Below are 16980 nucleotides of genomic sequence, written 5' to 3'. Positions count from 1 at the left end.
ATCCTCAAATTCCAGTCTGGCCGATGAAATCACTTGGTACGAGAGAAACCGGCCGTAAGTCCATCAAACACCTCGGGAACTTGGAGCGAGCGATTGTTTTCTTGTAAAGTCGAGCGGTACGCGATTCCGGCCTCGAATTAAACTAGAGTGAGTATTCAGTCTTGCCGATAAAATAAATCTGGAACGAGAAAAAAAAACAGTCGGATTAGGTGTTGTGCGTGAGCGGCGCCCTCGGGAAAACATTTCACGGTACGCCTATGGAGGACATATGTCAAATAATTTCTAGACTTTTTTCTTGACCATGAAAACTGATTTTATTATAGCAATCGATCCACTTACTTTGCGACGAGATTCCCGTCCCGATTGCCGCAACAGACGATTAAATTCGACTGTATTTTCGATTATTTCATTGAAACGCACACGCCAATTTCGCCAAATTATTCGATGAAAGAGTCGACATTTCGCTCGAAAAACCACATGAAACTGATCGATTTTGTAACAACAATCCTCATCTACCGATATTACACTAGATTAACGCTAAATTTCGGCAAAAACTTACATTTTTTAATGAAATTGACAACACCCTCAATAACGAAAGAACACTTCACATCTGACCGCCAGGTAGCGCCCCTCGTTTATTGACATTTGACACTCGATCGAAATTCCCCTAAGCCTGATTTGCCAGCTAACCTCGAAAAAAAGCAGAGGAAATTGGCAAATTCATGTGCGAAGATGAGTGTTTTCAATGGATTTTTTCGGAAATTTTACGACCACGACAGCGACGCCACCACCCGAGCCGGCCCCACCTCGTGATTACAAATTCCTCATCATCCCTTTGGTAGCAATCTTTGTCATTCTGGTGTTATCAGCTCTTGTAATTGCGCAAGTAAAAAACCGGAGAAAAGCGTAATTTTTTACTTTGCAGGTGTACTTGATGGCGCGGCGGAGACGGCGGATGAATCGCCTGAGACACAGCCTCATGGTATTGTACGAGTTTGACTCCAATGAACGCGAGTGGGAGTCCCTGAACAGTTCTGACAACCCCAACTATACCACAATCAATAACACCACTGTATAGAACTAATTTATTTATTTGTTACTGCAGTATTTTCATCACTGTCAAACTCTCCACTGCTGATACAGTATTCTCTAAAAGTTTTTTCAAATAAATCATTTTCAACCATTTCATCAACAAAAAAGCTACAATCAATATTGCACTCCTCATCTGTCAATTTCAGTCCCAATTTACCTAAATTTTCAGGCACATATGGAGGCACCTTCTTATCAATTATCTTATCTACAATATCTGACACATCTAAGTCATTTTCATCACCAAAGTTTGACTGATCCAAACAGAAAGAACAGTTCTGAACCACTTTTTTTGGCGTCGACGCTTTCACAACGAAATCATCCAAAGTGTGTAGTTTTTTGGATTTTTTGCTCTTGCTGGGACCAGTTATCGAAACGTTCTTCAACAAATTATCAATTTCGTCCACTGGATTCTTCTTTTTCTTCCGATTTTTCGGCTTTTTCGAATCCTCAAACTCTTCTACCAACACTGGATAAGCATTCTCCACCAGATTCTGAGGCTCTACAGTTGACCACAATTTTTCAACATCTCCAAATTCTGCCAACTGTTCTTCAGGAATTAAACCTTTAAATTGATTATTTTTGTCCTCCCAAACAACTTCGTAGCTGGCGATTCCTTTAAAATTTAAATGTTAAAGGAAAGAACTGCGGACCGAGTGCATACCCCTGCAGCACTCCATATATTTTTTTTTGTACCTTTAGGATTGCGACGCTTCTTTATAAATTTGGGGGTAACAATCCCTTGCGTCTCATCTTTGATTTGGTCCTGGTGAAGAAGTTGCCACCTTGTCAAGATAGGAAAAAATTTCTCGAAACTGTAAATCTCCTCCCAAGTGAGATATTTCACTGTAAATTTCTACATTTCCAGATAAATTAATTTCAGACGTCTCACCCAACTTACAACGAAATTAATCAGATCTGGTTTGGTCCATTCAAGATTCAGTTCTGAAACATTACTTTTTTTCACCAGAAATTCATTTACTAATTCCTCATCAGGAAAACTCGGATCCGCCAGAGCTTTACTTCTCATGTTCAATTCATTTTTGATTTCCAATCTCTCATTTTCGAATTTACCAGAATCACACCCCTGACTCGTCCCACATTCGAGACACCCTTCAAGAAAAAAATAAGTCTTTTGAAAACGTTTACACCAACAACTGTACCCTTTTTGGTATGACCTTGAGCCCTACCAGAATGTCCACACAAGGTGCAAAGACTTTTGTCACCAATTTTCGCTTCCAGCTTTCCATAATAACTCGCACGATCCTTCCACGAGCGCAGTCGCTTCAAAATCTCGTCTTCGCTCACGACATTAAACAACTTCACGACTGACTCCTTCCCGATTCCGTGAACGCCGTCGCAATAGTCGCTCCCGCACAGCAGAGCCAGAGCAATAATTTTATTCCTGCCAAAATCTGCTGCACGTCAATTGGTACTTAATCTGCGACTCACCTAGACTTTCATTGGCCTTTGCGATGTCGTACACGTCCACCGACCCCCCTTTCGCGGCGTGGTTGCCTTGTTGCGAAATCGAGAAATTTCGATAGACGACGCGGGCCCCGTACGCGAAACAGTCCGAGTCTTGACTGATAATCCCGTCCACAAGCTAAACCGTCACAGATGCAACAAAACAATCGCTCAAAATCACTCACCTACCCCATCTTCGTTCAAATAAGCGCACAACGCCTCAGCTTCGCCCTCGCCCTTCACACACGCTATTCCCATCAGTTTCAGCATCTCCTCGCATTGTTTTAAGGTATGGTTGAATCTAGAGCGGTCTTTGCCGACTTTTACTCTGTCAGTCTTGGGTTTCGCCCCTTTGAATTGAACCGCATTCCGTGCCGCGATTGTTTTATATTTGAGCTCAGGGGCACGTCCCTCTAACACGAACACCACGTGTACGTCCATCAGTAGCAGATAACATGTCCGAAAATAGAGATTCCTGTGATTGTAAGCGAAATATAAGGTAAAGTTGAAGCGGGCTGACAGATACATAACCTCAAATACATTCGGGGTTGGACGGTGTATTCGGCGATGTTTTGAGACTCGCACACCCAACATGAAAGGTCAACTGCGACTCTTTTGTACTGGAGCTCGTACAAAGGTTTTCTCTCGCAGAAAGGGGACAGAATTGGCCACAAATATTTGATCCCCATTTTCGAATTTTTTTTTAAATCTAGGGATTTCAACGATGGGGTGAGACACCTTGAAGCCTTGAACCTTGAACTGTCATTTTGACGAGCAGTGTTGCCAATTGGGTATTTGACGCATTTTGATCAATTTACACATGTCAAACAAATAATAAAAAAAAATATTGTATTGTTTTGATCTTTGTTATTGATAAAACAACGAAGAGGTCAAAATGGAAACATTGAAGAGCCATGCAAGAAGATAGATTTTGGCTGACCAAACGCTTAGTGGTCGTGGTCCTCTTTTTGTACTTTTTGTATGTTTGGAAAGAGCTTTCGGGGTAATGTCGAAGCATCGCGTCTCGTATTTCTTCAACCCGGACGTGGGGAACTTTCACTACGGAACGGGACACCCCATGAAACCCCACAGACTCTCAGTCATTCACAGTCTGGTGCTGAACTACGGATTACACAAACACATGCAGATCTACCGGCCCTACAAAGCCAGCGCGCACGACATGTGCCGCTTTCACTCGGACGAGTACATTGGTAAGCCGCGTGCAAAGAGGTAGACCCGCTTGTGCAAAAACGATTTTCAGATTTTCTGCAGAAAGTCACTCCGCAGAACATCCAAGCATTCACCAAGCACCTGAGCCACTACAACGTCGGCGACGATTGTCCCGTTTTCTGGGGCCTCTTCGATTTCTGCTCGATGTACACAGGCGCCTCCCTGGAAGGCGCAATGAAACTCAACAACAACCACTGCGACATCGCCGTGAATTGGTCGGGGGGGCTGCACCACGCCAAGAAATTCGAAGCTAGCGGTTTTTGCTACGTCAATGACATTGTAATCGGTATTTTGGAGTTGCTCAAGTATCACGCTAGGGTTTTGTACATTGATATTGACGTCCATCACGGTGATGGCGTCCAGGAGGCTTTTTATTTAACAGATAGGGTCATGACAGTTAGTTTCCACAAATACGGCAACTACTTCTTTCCCGGTACAGGGGATATGTATGAGATTGGGGCCGAGAGCGGTCGGTACTACTCAGTAAATGTACCGCTGAAGGAAGGAATTGACGATGCGAGCTACTGGATGGTGTTCAAGCCGGTGATCTCTAGTGTGATGGAGTTCTTCCAACCCACAGCTATAGTTCTACAATGCGGAGCGGACTCTTTAGCCAATGACAGATTAGGTTGTTTCTCATTGAGCACTAAAGGTCACGGAGAATGTGTCAAGTTCGTGAAAAGTCTCAACGTCCCCACTTTGGTGGTGGGGGGAGGCGGATACACTCTGCGCAACGTAGCTAGATGTTGGACGTACGAGACGTCACTACTGGTAGATGAACAGATCTCAAACGAATTACCCTACACTGAGTATTTAGAATTTTTCGCCCCCGACTTCACGCTCCACCCCGAAGTGGTCACGAGACAGGAGAATGCAAACAGTAGGCAGTACCTCGAAGCCATCACTAAGTAAATTATAACTTTCTTGCGCATTTTCGGTCGTAATTGTTCGCGTTTTAGGTTCGTCTGCGACAACTTGAAAATGTGTCAGCACTCGCCTAGCGTTCAAATGCACGACGTCCCCGGAGACACCATTCCCGAAGACGACAAGATCAAAGAGGAAGAGGATCCAGACGTGCGAATCAGTCAAGACTTGGAAGACAAAATTGTCGAAGCGAAGAACGAGTTTTACGACGGGGACAAGGATAACGACAAGGAAGACATGGAGACGTAAAATTTGAGTTTTTATATTTCAATTTTAAGTAATAAAGCGTTTTATTTGAACCACGAGCCATGTCTGTCAATACTTAGGCTACCCGATTTGGTTAAAAATGGCGGCCGCAAACCAGCCACCGGCGACAGGGCAAATGCAACTAAGTTTCAATTTGTTGCAGAACTTTGTAAAATGCATTTTAATTTGTTTTGTGGGGTCTTGAAATGTCTGGGTTAAAGGCATGGGCGAGCATTTTGGAGATAAATAAAGAATTTGAAGTTTGTATAAATTTGATCGAACAGGACCGGAAATTACCGACTGAGTTTTTGGAAATTGTGTTGGAATTTTGAAAATGAGTGGAGGTCTAGTGCCCAGCAAGAGCACCGTGTATATTTCAAACATACCGTATGATTTGAGAAATAACGATTTACACAAGCTTTTCGAGAAATACGGCAAAATTGTGAAGTACGTCTAAATTGAGGTTATGTTGTTGTTTTTATTTTTTTTTATTTCAGAGTGACTGTTTTGAAGGATAGAGACACTCGCAAAAGTAGAGGAGTTGCTTTTATCCTGTTTTTGAAAGTCGAGGACGCAGTAAAATGTGTGGAAGAAACAAATTTAAAAGAAGTAAGAGAGTTGTTTCAGAGCTTATCAGGTCTAATAGCTTTGTAGATGTTTGGCAGAACATTGAGAGCAAGTATTGCCAAGGATAATGGCAGGACCACAGAATTTATAAGGCGCAGAGATTATCCAGACAAGACTAAATGTTATGAGTGTGGTGAATATGGACATTTAAGCTATAAGTGTACAAGAAATGTATTGGGTGAGAGAGAGGCACCTCTCAAGAAAGTTAGAAAGAGGAAAAAGAAAACACAAATGTCTCTAACAGAGGTAATTTGTTGGAAATACATATTTTGGGAGTTGTTATTTCACCAGGGTAATCTGTGATATAGGAGCAGAAAGAGTATTTTGACAGTTCTGATTCAAATGAAAACGACGAACAAAACAAAGAAGATGAAGAAACGTTAAGCGCGGCCATTGCTCATGAGCAGGAAAAATATGATTTGGAAAATTACCGATACAAAGTGGCAACTGGCAATTATGAAGACGGTTCAGCAACTGACGAACCACCCAAGAAGCTGATCAAGAAAAGCAATTATTTTAGTGACGAAGAAGAAAGTGATTAATAGAATCTGAACAGGTGTATTTTCAATATAAATGATAAGCTAGGGGAGTTAGTTATTTACGAGGCCTATCTAGTAACTTTTGACTTGTCAGGTTGGTTGGATTCTTTCTCTCAAGTGACATTACGGAACGTGTCAAAAAATATCAGACACGTTTGTAATCTTTTAATTTTAAAGCAATCCGTAAGTATTGTAACACAGTTTATGTTTAAAATGTATCAATATGCATGCCTGTTTATTGTTTAATTAGTAATTTGCTCTTACGTGGTTTTTGAAGTTAATTGTTTTTAGCGCAAGAATGGCGATTCGCCCAGTTTACAGGCCCCAGATTGTCAAAAAGCGAACAAAGAAGTTCATACGACATCAGTCGGACCGTTATGGCAAACTCAAAGTACTAAAAAAACAAATAATTCTTCGTTACGCCTCTGCTAACCTTACTTTTTAGCGCAACTGGCGTAAGCCCAAGGGTATCGACAACAGAGTCCGCAGGCGCTTCAAGGGTCAATTTTTGATGCCAAACATCGGTTACGGCTCAAACAGCAAAACGAGACACATGCTCCCAACCGGTTTCCGCAAAGTTTTAGTGCATAACGTTAAGGTAATTACAAAATGACAACATTGTGAGTGTTTGCTCCATTACAATGATGTTTTTGAGGTAATTTGCGACTGAAAAGACATGTCGATAACTTTCGCTGAGTGTTACATCTCTTCAAATAAATTTTTTGCGGAGTTGAACCTGGTAATGAGAGTTTGTTTTGCAGGAGTTGGAAGTGTTGTTGATGCAAAATCGCAAATACTGCGCTGAAATTGCGCACGGAGTGTCGTCGAAGAAACGCAAAGAGATCGTAGAAAGGGCCCAGCAGCTCTCAGTGAGAGTTACAAATGGACACGCCAGGCTGCGCAGCCAAGAAAATGAGTAATTTAAACTTGTAAACTTAATAAAAATGTGTTTCATAAAATTGTGTCTAATTTGAACGTCAGAGTTTGTGAGGTTATGTTTTCTATCTCCATAACAAAGTAGGCTACGCTGATTTGACATACGTAATTGACGCATGGTTAGCATCATATGACATCTCGGTGATGGAAGATTAACTCCTGGAGGTGTAAATGATCATAATTGCAACGACTCGTGTCTGATTTTTCATTGAAAAGTAACCTGACCGGCTCCGCAACCGAACAATTATTGTAAACAAAGCGCTGGAGGGGGTAGGGGTGTTTTTTTTGATTTACGACGAACGGGAGTAGGTTTGCGGGCGAGGGGCGCGTGGTTTAGGTGACGTTTTGATTTTTGGGGTCAGATTTGGGGTAGTTGTTTAAGAAAAAATCTAAATTCAAAAGAGAACCGTTGGCAAAGAGGGAAGGACGGTGTTTTGTTTATTTTGTGAAAGAGGCGTTGCGATTGGTCGAGAGGTTTTGGCGGGCAGCTGCAGCGCCACCACCGGAACGCTTTGGACCTACGACCACAGCTCTCTGAAGTCTTGTTTAGGTAAGTCGATTTTATTTCCCCTCGAAAAAATTAATATAAAATCGTAGAATTTTTGTACAATATTAGATAAATCATATAAAAATAATAGTTTTTTCGTGTGAATTTACCGTGTGCTCGCTTTTGGCGTGCGGTTCGTAGTATCAGAGCAATTAATTCCCGAGTCGGATTTTATCGAATAATTCGCAGCCATGGCCGCTTCCATTTCTGCAACGGAGCTTGGCTTCTTCGGTTTCGCACTTTGAAAATTATTTTCTCTGACGTTATGCGGCGTGACCGGGGGCTGCTCGCACCAAATTGGAGGCAATTTTTGCCCCTTTCACCTGACACCCTTGCTCGCCGCCGCCCGCCGCTCTTCGCGTTGGAAAATATTTGGGTGTAGCCGACAATTTTAATATTATATTATTTTGAGTATGGCGCGCGCGGGTCGCCGATCTTTCGAACTCGGCCGCGCTCCCGCCGCCCTCGGGGCCCCTCAGAGGGGCCCTCGAGCCCCCCGTCGGCCCCTGGGGCCCTTCCGGCCCTCGCCTTCCCAATCTAAAAATAATTGCGCGTCAATTTTTACAAGACCGAATCCGGCTCCCCTCGCGTCCCGGCCCCTCGTCCCAATCGATTCGGATCGAGCGGCGATCGCCACTAAACACCCGCAGTTACAGGGTGGTTCGAATAAGCTACAAAATGTCCGACGACGCCGCACCAGCGAAACGAGGCCGCAAATCGAACGCTGAAAAGGCCGAGAAAAATGACGCCAAAGTTGAGTCCAAGAAGCGCGCGAGAAAAGTGAGACACTTTCAAATCAAAAATGATTTGTTGTTAATTTTTTTTGTTTTGTTTGATTTGAAGGATGTGAAAGCCGCCGAAGGCGATTCCAATGACGAGAGCGCGGCGCCCATGAAGAGGGGACGCGGCAGACCCAAGGGCTCCACGAAAAAGAAGAGCCCCGTGAAACCCAAGTCCAAAGCCACAGGACGCAGAGGAAGACCCAAGAAGGAAGAAGTCAAAGATTCCGCTGACGAAGATGGAGAAGAAAATGACGCCGCCGAAGAAGACGACGACTAAATAAAATTTAATAATATAAGCGCAAAATGAGGTGACCTTTTCATAAATTTTTCTTTTTGTTTTGTTCCGCCGTTTTCCTGTTTCGTTAACACTAATTTAAGTCGAATGTGTAACTAATCATTCCATCGTTCGTCGTGCCATCTGTCAATGTTCCGTTTCTCTCCGTATCATCACCAAAAGGTTGCCCCTGTAAATGTAAGAATTATTTTAAGTTGTGTGTACGATATTAAAAATTAGATATTTATCTGGATAGTATGAATCTCTGTAACCTAATGTCTCATTGGAATTCATGTAAAGTTAGGAAGGTTACTTCGGAGTTGAAATAAAGAATACATTTCAGTAGTCCCACTGATTAGAACTTAACCTTAGATGCCCTTGAAAGACGTTCAGTTGACAATGTTGCCAATAGTTTTTTTTTCGTATGACTGATTATTTCTGTTTAACACAATGTGTAGCAATTAAGTTGTGCGTGACTCATTTTTACTGACGACCATTTTTTATGTGTAGAACGGTGTCGGTGAATTTTTTAATAAAACAAAGAATTTGATGATTTCTTTAAAATGTGAATCCCCGGAGCCGGTCCTGTGCATTCTATATTTAACCGTTTAAAAAAAAGCGGCGATCGAAGGAGCGCTACCAACATAGAGTTTGCGCAATTCCCTAGTGGAAACTTGTAAAAAGCGAGCTGTTAAATGAATTCGCGAGTCGAGACAGACGTATCGTGGCGAGTTTGAGCCCGTTCGGTGCGAACCGATCGCGAGAAATAGGTATTTCGTGTTTATCCAACAATTTACCGGTGTTAATTTGAGTAGTGGCGCTAATTTGACACTTCAATGACATTTCGTTACGTCAGACTAGTTAAGATGGAAGACGTGTCATCCTAAGTATAGTTAAATAAAAACAATTAGAATTTGATAATAGTGAAAAATGGGTGACGCCGCGACCGTAAAATCGAACCTGGCTCAAAACGAGCCGGCGATGAAGGGGTGGCTGTTCAAGTGGACGAACTACCTGAAAGGTTACCAGAGACGGTGGTTCGTGCTACAAAATGGACATCTGTCATATTACAGGTAATTGTCATTGTTTTTAATTGGTTTGGCATGCGTAAACGTGGTGACAGGAGGAGTCGGTTTTGTCCCTTAGCGCCCCCATAGACTGCGAGCATGTCCCATCACTTGGGTTGGAGTAAAATTGTGTCCAATAACATTTGGTGCATTGTCATTCGGGTAGTTGTTGTTGGTTGTTTTTTTTTTTTTTGAGTTAGTCCCATCACATCACCGAGGTAGTACCAAATAAAAACAGGATTGTGTTGTTGTGCAGGGCCGAGAATAATGGTGGTGTCCCGACTCTGTCGATTCGAAGGCGTAGAAGGTTCAAGCAGGGGTGAGTAGAGGCAAGAGGCCCTGCACAACACCGCGCGCAGCTCGCTTAAAGTCGCGACTTGTCTCTCTGAAACGCGCTCTTCTATTGCAGAAACCAGGCGGAGATGGCGCACACTTGCCGCGGCAGCATTTCCCTGCACGGTGCCTTGATCTACACGGTGGACGCGTGCACGTTCGTCATCACGAACGGCGGCACCCAGACCTTCCACATCCGGGCCGCCTCCGAGGTGGAGCGCCAGTCGTGGGTCACCGCCCTCGAACTCGCCAAGGCCAAGGCCATGTAACCGCCGCTAATCGCGCGGTCCGACTTTTACTGAACGGCTGTTTCCAGACGCAGCATGGAGTCGGAGGACGACGAGGAGGAGGCCGAGGAGGGATCGGGCAGCCCGGAGGAGTGGTCGAGCGTCGTGCGCAAGCTGGAGGCGCAGCTGAACGACATCCAGACCTGCAGCGACCTCATCCAGAAGCACTGGAAGTCGCTGGTCAAGCCGCTCTCTGAAATAGAGACCAACCTGGACCCGGACGGGGTCCAGACCAAGTCGAAGGAGGTGGGGGAGCGGGCGACGCTCTTCCGGATCTCCACGAACGCGATGATCAACGTGAGGCGAAAGAGTCGGTTGAGATTCGGGGGGTGCATTTTTGCGGGTTGCAGGCGTGCGCCGAGTACTTGAAAACCGCGCAGACACACGGACACAAGTGGATCCGGTTGTTGCAGCACGAGAGAGAGCAGAGACAGCGGTTGCAGGAGATGGTGGAGACGCTGGCGCAGCAGCATTCGAAGCTCGAACAGGCGGCTAACGCGCACACCAACAGACCAGCAGGTGAGCCCCGCCAGGTCGCCGCCGTCAAAGATAATCGAATTTTGACAGCATAACCTAATTTTCTTTTAATCAGTCAATTTTGACAGATCAGTCAGCTGTGATTTTTTCGTGATTATTTCGGCGTAAACCCTAGAGACGGGGTCTACTATGAGAAAGACGAAGTCGTCGGAACGTAAGTATCGACTGGGGCAGAATTTACGGCGCGATTCGAGAATTTCGCAGCAGGCCACCCGCTGACATAACCTCACTTCTCACGACATATCAATTCAACAAGTGTACTAATTTTCCGCTCGTAAATTTTTATTGCCGGTTGTTATGCGACCGCAGTTTAACCTAAATTGTCGCAAAAATCACTTTTGACGGTTTGTGAAAATTTCCAGTAAATCCGAGTGATGGTGAGGAAGAGGACGAGAACGAGTTCTACGACGCCGTAGCCGAAAGTGCGGTTAGTTCTGCGGGTGTCAACGACAGTCATTTTACATTGAACATCCCAACAGGTACGAGTCATCGACGGAACAGCTCGGACAGTTCCAGCGAGCCGGATGAGGCCACCGAAACCAAACAAGTGTGTATAAACAATATCAGTCCGAATCCTAAATCACACGTTCCCGGTGCAGTCGCTGCGACCACCAATTTCGTTTCAATAAAAATTTGAAAAATAATTTTCGCTTTTGGGTCGAATTTTTTAATACATATTTTCTTTTAATCGCGCTATGTGCCCCAAGATCTCCCAATTGTGGTCAAAGTCGAGTTCATTGTAATGTCTGTCAATAAAATAAATGGATCTGACCAAGTGAGTTCCGTGGAGAGTGGTTACTCAAGGTTGTTTTCGTTTTTTGTTTGGTTAGGTTGTTGTAGTAACGGGAAAGTCGACGAGTTCCACCCGAAAAGCTCAACAAAGCGAGAATCGCCTCAACACAATCGCCACCAGCAAAAGACAGAGGCGGACTCGTGTTCCCGACAAGCCAAACTACCCTCTGAACTTGTGGAGCATCATGAAGAATTGCATAGGCAAAGACCTGTCCAAGATCCCCATGCCCGTCAACTTCAGTGAACCGCTCTCCATGCTGCAGAGACTGACTGAAGACTACGAGTACGCGGACATCCTCGACGCGGCCACCAAGTGCACGGACGCTTGCGAGCAGCTGGCGTACGTGGCCGCCTTCACCATATCCTCGTACTCGACGACGAGTTCGAGGACGGGCAAGCCCTTCAACCCGCTCCTGGGGGAGACGTTCGAGTGCGACAGGATGGAAGACCTGGGGTGGAGGTCCTTCAGCGAGCAAGTCTCCCACCATCCGCCGATGGTGGCGCAGTACTGCGAGGGCAGAGGGTGGAAGTGCTGGCAAGAGTTCACGATGACGTCGAAATTCCGGGGGAAATATCTCCAGGTGATACCGCTGGGGACGGCTCAAGTGGAGTTCGACAACGGGAACAAGTTCTCCTGGAGGAAGGTCACCACAACCATCCACAACATAATCGTGGGGAAGCTGTGGGTCGATCAGCACGGTAACGTTGGCACCGCCATTTGGGGAATTTTTCATCGTCAAGTTTTCGTTGACAGGTGACATGGAGATAATCGGCAAGGGACCGGCTGCCGGGATAAAATGCCACCTCAAGTACATCCCGTACTCGTACTTCACCAGGGACACGCAGCGCAGGGTCAAGGGGGTGGTGATGGACGTGGCGGGGCACGTCAAGTGGATCATAAACGGTAAAACGTCGTTCGGAAGAGAGATTTGCAGTATCGATTAGAGAGCGGGGACATGATCGGTTTGTTTCTTTTGGCGGCAGGCACGTGGGACGACCAGGTGGAGATAGCCCCGGTGATCGGCAACACGGGCACCACCAGCAATCCAGTGTACGAGACGGGTCCGTCGGTGGTGGCGTGGAAACGTCGGATGCCGCCCCCCGACGCATCTTACGGTTTCACGCTGTTGGCAGCCCAACTGAACGAAATGGAAGAGGGCGTCGCACCCACCGATTCGCGCCTCAGACCCGATCAAAGGCTGATGGAGGAGGGACAGTGGGAAGCGGCCAACACCGAAAAAGTTAGGTTAGAAGAGAAACAAAGAGCGACGAGGAGGAGACGTGAATCGGAAGCGGAAGGGGCGGCACAAGAAGGTGACGTAACACGATACCATCCGTTCTTTTGGCTTCTCCAAACATGAAACGTCGAGGCGGAGACATTTTGCGTCAAAAAATAAATAGCGATAATGTAGGATTAGTGGAAATGTTTGTTGGTTCTGCGGGACGATCATAAAATTCAACGTACAATATTTTACGGACATTTTTTCCACTATAACAACTAAATGAACGATAAATATAAATATTTTACGGTGTTTTCCACTAATGTGATTGTAAAGTAATGAGTACCTTCTTGTTTAAAATGAAAATGGTTATAATCCATTGTGTTTTTACCAACGATCATAAAACGATTGCAAGACGTGTAAAAATACAACAGTTAACAGTAAAATTACTGATTGAAGCATTTGACAAGTATTTATTCATGATTGGATTTTGTTGTTGTTTTTTTTTTAGTCAATTAGAAAAGTTGTCGTTTCCTGTTTGGAGAAATGAATTATTAGATATTGCTATCAGCGAAGGGAGCGTAACGTTATGAATAATAGGATTTAATTAGGAGTCAGAGTCAGAGCTTAAGGTTAATGAACTGATAGACTACTCCCACGTTATTAAATTTTCATTCGTTAAACCGTTTACAGCGTGAAAATAGAACGTGATTAAATTTTTAAACAGGAATTCTTCATCTTGTATATTTTCGTGGTTTTACCGACGAAATTTCAAATCATTCCGTCGCGTTTTGGCTCATCCTTGTTGGTTAAACTGAATTTAGAATTTATAGATTATAATGGAAGGTTTCGTTTTTGCAGGGCGACCGTACGAGCAGTACCGACCAGTCTGGTTCGAACAAATGACGGACGAAGAGAACGACGTCGTCGTTCACGTCTACAAAGGCCACTATTGGGAGTGCAAAGAGAAGCAGATGTGGGATAGATGTCCAGATATATTCTAGTAATTAATCAATAAAAATTTATCCAGCTTGTAAAAGTAATTATCAGTGCTCTGTTAATTTATTCAAGGAATCACATTAACACTAAACCGAGGTCGGAGGTTTTTTTTTAAATAATAGCAATTTGTTTTGGGTACGGTATTTTAATTTAATCGCTGCAATCAGTGTTGAAATTGAGAGAAACAATCATATATCCTCTTGTATATAATTGTTGTACTTTAGCGACGTTTACGTTTTAGATGGTTTTACAAAAAGGAGTCAATTTTTGTATAAAGTCACCTTTTTCCGCAATTATGTGATACAAGAATGATGTGAATAATAAAGTTACATTGTTTCCTTGTGTAGTGTGGTCGGTCCTGCATTCAAGACTAGCAGGAACCGGATTTGTTGTATATATTGTATCGATAATGCTTTGGCCGATGTAGAGTTCAATAAATTTTATAATGCAGTGGGTGTTTTGAGTCGATCCTAGTGTGTCCTGTCCAGGCGTCACCTGTCACATTCGAGATTCAAATTTGGCGCGCGGCTGTGACGCAAGCCGAAGCTGGTCGAGCGCGCACGGATCGACTTCGGGCGTTTAGTGTGGCGGGCGCGGCCATATTGGCAGTACGCGAGAGTGTCTTGTGTGTTTTTAGTGTTGTTGTGAAATTTCAATCGGTAATCATCGCAAAATGTCTGAAAGGGAGGATAACGTCTACAAGGCGAAGCTGGCAGAACAGGCCGAGCGTTACGATGGTGCGTATATTTCGCGGAAAAGCCGGCCACAACGGCCGTCCGTCGGACGGACGCTCCACCATTATTGACAATTTATTTTTTGACAGTCGGGGCGGTTTGCCCCCGTCCGGGGCCCTATCGTCGGGCCCGGGCGGCGGCGCGGCCCCTCAGGCCCTCGCCCGTTGCGGTCCGAATTCCTCGGTAGTGAATCATCGAATTACGCGACTCGGCATAATCGATAATCGCGCCCCCCCTCACCCTGTTATGCATCTGGCCGCCGCCGCCACCCCCGCCGGGCGACGAAAGGTCGCTCCTCCGGGCCGATCCGCCGGGAGCGGCGCCGCACCGGCCGGATTCCTCCGGGGCGGGCGCCCTCGATTGCGTAACGGCCGCTTCCGGCTCCTCCGGAATCGCCCCGAACTGTTTGCTTTAACACGTGCGTCACCCTGGTCCCGTGGCCGGCTGGAAAAGTTGGTCACGTGACGCGCCTTTTCGGCGGCCCAAGGTCGGCGGGGGCGCAGGGCGAGGGCGTGGTTGGCCCCCGACCTTGTCCCACTTGCTCCGGTGAAAAAATCGCTCCGGTGCATTTTTAAAGCGGGATTGATTCGACGGGGCGCGCAGGGTGGCGGCGGCGGCGTCGCCGATCGATACGACGCGAGAGGAATGACTCGGCTCTGTTGCAGAAATGGTGGATGCCATGAAGAAGGTGGCCAAGCTCGACCTGGAGCTGACCGTCGAGGAGAGGAATCTCCTCTCGGTCGCCTACAAGAACGTGATCGGGGCGAGGAGGGCCTCATGGCGCATCATCTCCTCCATTGAACAGAAGGAGGAGAGCAAAGGCACCGACGACAAGCTGGAGATGATCAGGCAGTACAGGTCACAGGTCGAGAAGGAGCTGAGGGACATCTGTTCCGACATCTTGACCGTGCTCGACAAGCACCTCATCCCGGCCGCCTCCACCGGTGAATCCAAAGTGTTCTACTACAAAATGAAGGTCAGTGGCTGGCTGGGGCACCGATCATGACTCACGATGTTGCGACCATCGCCAGATCAATGGAAACGTCTGTAGTAAAAAATTATAAGAAAAAAAGACTTGTCGCCGACCAAATCGCAATCAATCGCGCTCTCTCTTGTTGACACTAACGGTACGTTATTATTATCACAGTTGCGACGTAATAAGTGCAAATTTCCAAGCAATTAACGCTCTTACAGCTTGCAATTTGCACGAGTTTATCGACGATTCCGAAAAATTTACGTTGTTTTCTTAGCGCTCCTGTTGAAATTTTACGGCGTCGTTTAACGATCGCACAAAAATCCACCACGGACCAGATGATTATGCAGGAGAATTCCCAAAAACAAACCTCGCAAGGCGGACCAGTTCATTAACAAGTAAATTGTCAAAAAATTTTCTTTGGAAGTGAAGAAAAAATTCAGTGGGCGGTGCTAACCGGATGTGTGTACGGTCACAATCGATGTTGGTAGTAATGACACCTGTCAGCTGTCAACATGACTGCAATAATCGAACGAGCTAAGCTGTTTCCACTGAAAAAATGAGAAGTATTGGTCTTGAATTCATAAAAAAAAAGGATAATCGGTATCGATTGTTGTTAAATTCACTCGACAAGAGTAATAGTAACGGTAACAAGTTTGTTTGGAGCCCTTTTAGGTGTTTTCAAGAAGGATTTGAGAAATTTGTCCAAGCGATAGTTGATTTAATTTATTTACGTAATTTTATTGGATCCGTCTCTTTTTAAAATGGATTCAAGGAAAAGACACGGGATAGAATAAACAAATGACTGGTGTGTGTGTGTGTGTGTGTGTGCTTGTTTGTCTATTATCATGTGTCACCGCCGTAAAGGGAATTCTGTGGAGTGTACTTAACCATGATCTAATCATTTTCGTTTTTAAATTTGAAAATGTGGCGGTTGGACTCCCCAAACGGGAACGATCACTTTGATTATAATCGAAATTAAGAGGCGAACAAGACTGAGTTGCTTATTTTTGGATCTGGTGGAGACAAAATATGATTTAAAAAAATGCAGCAGTAAATCAAACCATGACGAGTGGGTACGTTGCGAGTGGGAGACCTCGTATTTATAAACATGGCAAGTATTCAAAGAGGTTTTGCGCTGGTTTAAAAAAGATATTTTTTCGAAAATTTTTAGTGCATTTCTACAAAATAAATTTCATTTTAATGGGTTGTCGGTCCAAAAATAAAAGGAAAAGTACTGTTTTATGTGATGTCTTGTGTGGTATGCGTGACGGTACCAGAATGGAACGACATTCGTTTAGCCAAAAATGCAAAACGAGTGACTCATCAATAAAGTGAAAATTATTCTTGTGCGGTGCATTCGATAATAATAATCGA

At 45.0% G+C, this 16980-nt stretch overlaps 7 protein-coding genes across 10 annotated transcripts in view; 6 read left to right on the top strand and 1 right to left on the bottom strand.

Moving 5' to 3' along the window:
• Positions 1 to 1075: 1075 nt before the first annotated feature.
• Gen (XPG-like endonuclease) lies at positions 1076 to 3303 on the bottom strand. Its single transcript, XM_069044021.1, has 7 exons — positions 3088 to 3303; positions 2746 to 3031; positions 2542 to 2695; positions 2253 to 2504; positions 1991 to 2202; positions 1786 to 1945; positions 1076 to 1705 (listed from the first exon to the last, which is right to left on the bottom strand). Exons 1-7 carry the CDS (start codon positions 3243 to 3245, stop codon positions 1086 to 1088), a joined length of 1842 nt encoding a protein of 613 aa, XP_068900122.1. The 5' UTR covers positions 3246 to 3303; the 3' UTR covers positions 1076 to 1085.
• A 29-nt stretch (positions 3304 to 3332) lies between these two features.
• Positions 3333 to 5015, top strand: HDAC3 (histone deacetylase 3). The gene is made up of 3 exons (XM_069044029.1): positions 3333 to 3767; positions 3818 to 4694; positions 4746 to 5015. The coding sequence occupies exons 1-3, from the start codon at positions 3563 to 3565 to the stop codon at positions 4957 to 4959; spliced, it is 1296 nt and encodes a 431-aa protein (XP_068900130.1). The 5' UTR covers positions 3333 to 3562; the 3' UTR covers positions 4960 to 5015.
• Positions 5016 to 5149: 134 nt separating this feature from the next.
• On the top strand, positions 5150 to 6168 carry LOC138127922 (zinc finger CCHC-type and RNA-binding motif-containing protein 1-like). The gene is made up of 4 exons (XM_069044049.1): positions 5150 to 5403; positions 5454 to 5565; positions 5611 to 5829; positions 5892 to 6168. Exons 1-4 carry the CDS (start codon positions 5291 to 5293, stop codon positions 6123 to 6125), a joined length of 678 nt encoding a protein of 225 aa, XP_068900150.1. The 5' UTR covers positions 5150 to 5290; the 3' UTR covers positions 6126 to 6168.
• On the top strand, positions 6168 to 7081 carry RpL32 (Ribosomal protein L32). Its single transcript, XM_069044050.1, has 4 exons — positions 6168 to 6305; positions 6414 to 6513; positions 6568 to 6720; positions 6884 to 7081. The coding sequence occupies exons 2-4, from the start codon at positions 6421 to 6423 to the stop codon at positions 7040 to 7042; spliced, it is 405 nt and encodes a 134-aa protein (XP_068900151.1). The 5' UTR covers positions 6168 to 6305; positions 6414 to 6420; the 3' UTR covers positions 7043 to 7081.
• A 369-nt stretch (positions 7082 to 7450) lies between these two features.
• Positions 7451 to 9006, top strand: D1 (D1 chromosomal protein). Of its 2 annotated transcripts, none has more exons than XM_069044051.1 (3): positions 7451 to 7608; positions 8256 to 8385; positions 8449 to 9006. In XM_069044051.1, exons 2-3 carry the CDS (start codon positions 8284 to 8286, stop codon positions 8662 to 8664), a joined length of 318 nt encoding a protein of 105 aa, XP_068900152.1. In that variant the 5' UTR covers positions 7451 to 7608; positions 8256 to 8283; the 3' UTR covers positions 8665 to 9006. The 2 variants fall into 2 exon arrangements, with proteins under 2 accessions (XP_068900152.1, XP_068900153.1); XM_069044052.1 differs by having other exon boundaries at positions 7452 to 7608; positions 8262 to 8385.
• A 512-nt stretch (positions 9007 to 9518) lies between these two features.
• On the top strand, positions 9519 to 14346 carry Osbp (oxysterol binding protein). Of its 3 annotated transcripts, XM_069044019.1 has the most exons (11): positions 9519 to 9734; positions 9985 to 10047; positions 10138 to 10326; positions 10378 to 10645; positions 10699 to 10867; positions 11248 to 11307; positions 11365 to 11432; positions 11716 to 12376; positions 12432 to 12581; positions 12662 to 12991; positions 13759 to 14346. In XM_069044019.1, the coding sequence occupies exons 1-11, from the start codon at positions 9592 to 9594 to the stop codon at positions 13899 to 13901; spliced, it is 2244 nt and encodes a 747-aa protein (XP_068900120.1). In that variant the 5' UTR covers positions 9519 to 9591; the 3' UTR covers positions 13902 to 14346. The 3 variants fall into 3 exon arrangements, with proteins under 3 accessions (XP_068900120.1, XP_068900119.1, XP_068900121.1); XM_069044018.1 differs by having other exon boundaries at positions 9520 to 9734; positions 11248 to 11432; XM_069044020.1 differs by lacking the exon at positions 9985 to 10047 and having other exon boundaries at positions 9522 to 9734; positions 11248 to 11432.
• A 118-nt stretch (positions 14347 to 14464) lies between these two features.
• 14-3-3epsilon (tyrosine 3-monooxygenase/tryptophan 5-monooxygenase activation protein epsilon) overlaps positions 14465 to 16980 on the top strand; it is a 10498-nt gene continuing 7982 nt past the window's right edge. The window contains exons 1-2 of the mRNA XM_069044048.1: positions 14465 to 14633; positions 15296 to 15606. Of these exons, the coding sequence (XP_068900149.1) occupies positions 14570 to 14633; positions 15296 to 15606 (375 nt within the window). The 5' untranslated portion in view covers positions 14465 to 14569. The remainder of the gene's footprint in view (positions 14634 to 15295; positions 15607 to 16980) is intronic.

This window comes from Tenebrio molitor, chromosome 4, assembly GCF_963966145.1.
Source record: "Tenebrio molitor chromosome 4, icTenMoli1.1, whole genome shotgun sequence".
NCBI lineage: Eukaryota > Metazoa > Arthropoda > Insecta > Coleoptera > Tenebrionidae > Tenebrio > Tenebrio molitor.
Note: the sequence above shows the minus strand (reverse complement) of the source record. Positions and strands in the feature narration are given on the sequence as shown.

Excerpts from the sequence above, each read along its gene's own strand:
- Gen (XM_069044021.1), bottom strand. The coding sequence starts at position 3,245 with ATGGGGATCAAATATTTGTGGCCAATTCTGTCCCCTTTCTGCGAGAGA. Across the intron at positions 2,696-2,745 it reads CTTATTTGAACGAAGATGGG|CTTGTGGACGGGATTATCAG; the intron begins GTAGGTGAGTGA and ends GTGACGGTTTAG. Across the intron at positions 1,706-1,785 it reads GAAGCGTCGCAATCCTAAAG|GAATCGCCAGCTACGAAGTT; the intron begins GTACAAAAAAAA and ends TAAATTTTAAAG.
- HDAC3 (XM_069044029.1), top strand. The coding sequence starts at position 3,563 with ATGTCGAAGCATCGCGTCTCGTATTTCTTCAACCCGGACGTGGGGAAC. Across the intron at positions 3,768-3,817 it reads TCACTCGGACGAGTACATTG|ATTTTCTGCAGAAAGTCACT; the intron begins GTAAGCCGCGTG and ends AACGATTTTCAG. Across the intron at positions 4,695-4,745 it reads TACCTCGAAGCCATCACTAA|GTTCGTCTGCGACAACTTGA; the intron begins GTAAATTATAAC and ends TTCGCGTTTTAG.
- LOC138127922 (XM_069044049.1), top strand. The coding sequence starts at position 5,291 with ATGAGTGGAGGTCTAGTGCCCAGCAAGAGCACCGTGTATATTTCAAAC. Across the intron at positions 5,566-5,610 it reads AAGAAACAAATTTAAAAGAA|ATGTTTGGCAGAACATTGAG; the intron begins GTAAGAGAGTTG and ends ATAGCTTTGTAG. Across the intron at positions 5,830-5,891 it reads CACAAATGTCTCTAACAGAG|GAGCAGAAAGAGTATTTTGA; the intron begins GTAATTTGTTGG and ends TCTGTGATATAG.
- RpL32 (XM_069044050.1), top strand. The coding sequence starts at position 6,421 with ATGGCGATTCGCCCAGTTTACAGGCCCCAGATTGTCAAAAAGCGAACA. Across the intron at positions 6,514-6,567 it reads ACCGTTATGGCAAACTCAAA|CGCAACTGGCGTAAGCCCAA; the intron begins GTACTAAAAAAA and ends CTTACTTTTTAG. Across the intron at positions 6,721-6,883 it reads TTTTAGTGCATAACGTTAAG|GAGTTGGAAGTGTTGTTGAT; the intron begins GTAATTACAAAA and ends TTTGTTTTGCAG.
- D1 (XM_069044051.1), top strand. The coding sequence starts at position 8,284 with ATGTCCGACGACGCCGCACCAGCGAAACGAGGCCGCAAATCGAACGCT. Across the intron at positions 8,386-8,448 it reads CCAAGAAGCGCGCGAGAAAA|GATGTGAAAGCCGCCGAAGG; the intron begins GTGAGACACTTT and ends TTTGATTTGAAG.
- Osbp (XM_069044018.1), top strand. The coding sequence starts at position 9,592 with ATGGGTGACGCCGCGACCGTAAAATCGAACCTGGCTCAAAACGAGCCG. Across the intron at positions 10,868-11,247 it reads GCACACCAACAGACCAGCAG|TAAATCCGAGTGATGGTGAG; the intron begins GTGAGCCCCGCC and ends GAAAATTTCCAG. Across the intron at positions 11,433-11,715 it reads AGGCCACCGAAACCAAACAA|GTTGTTGTAGTAACGGGAAA; the intron begins GTGTGTATAAAC and ends TTGTTTGGTTAG.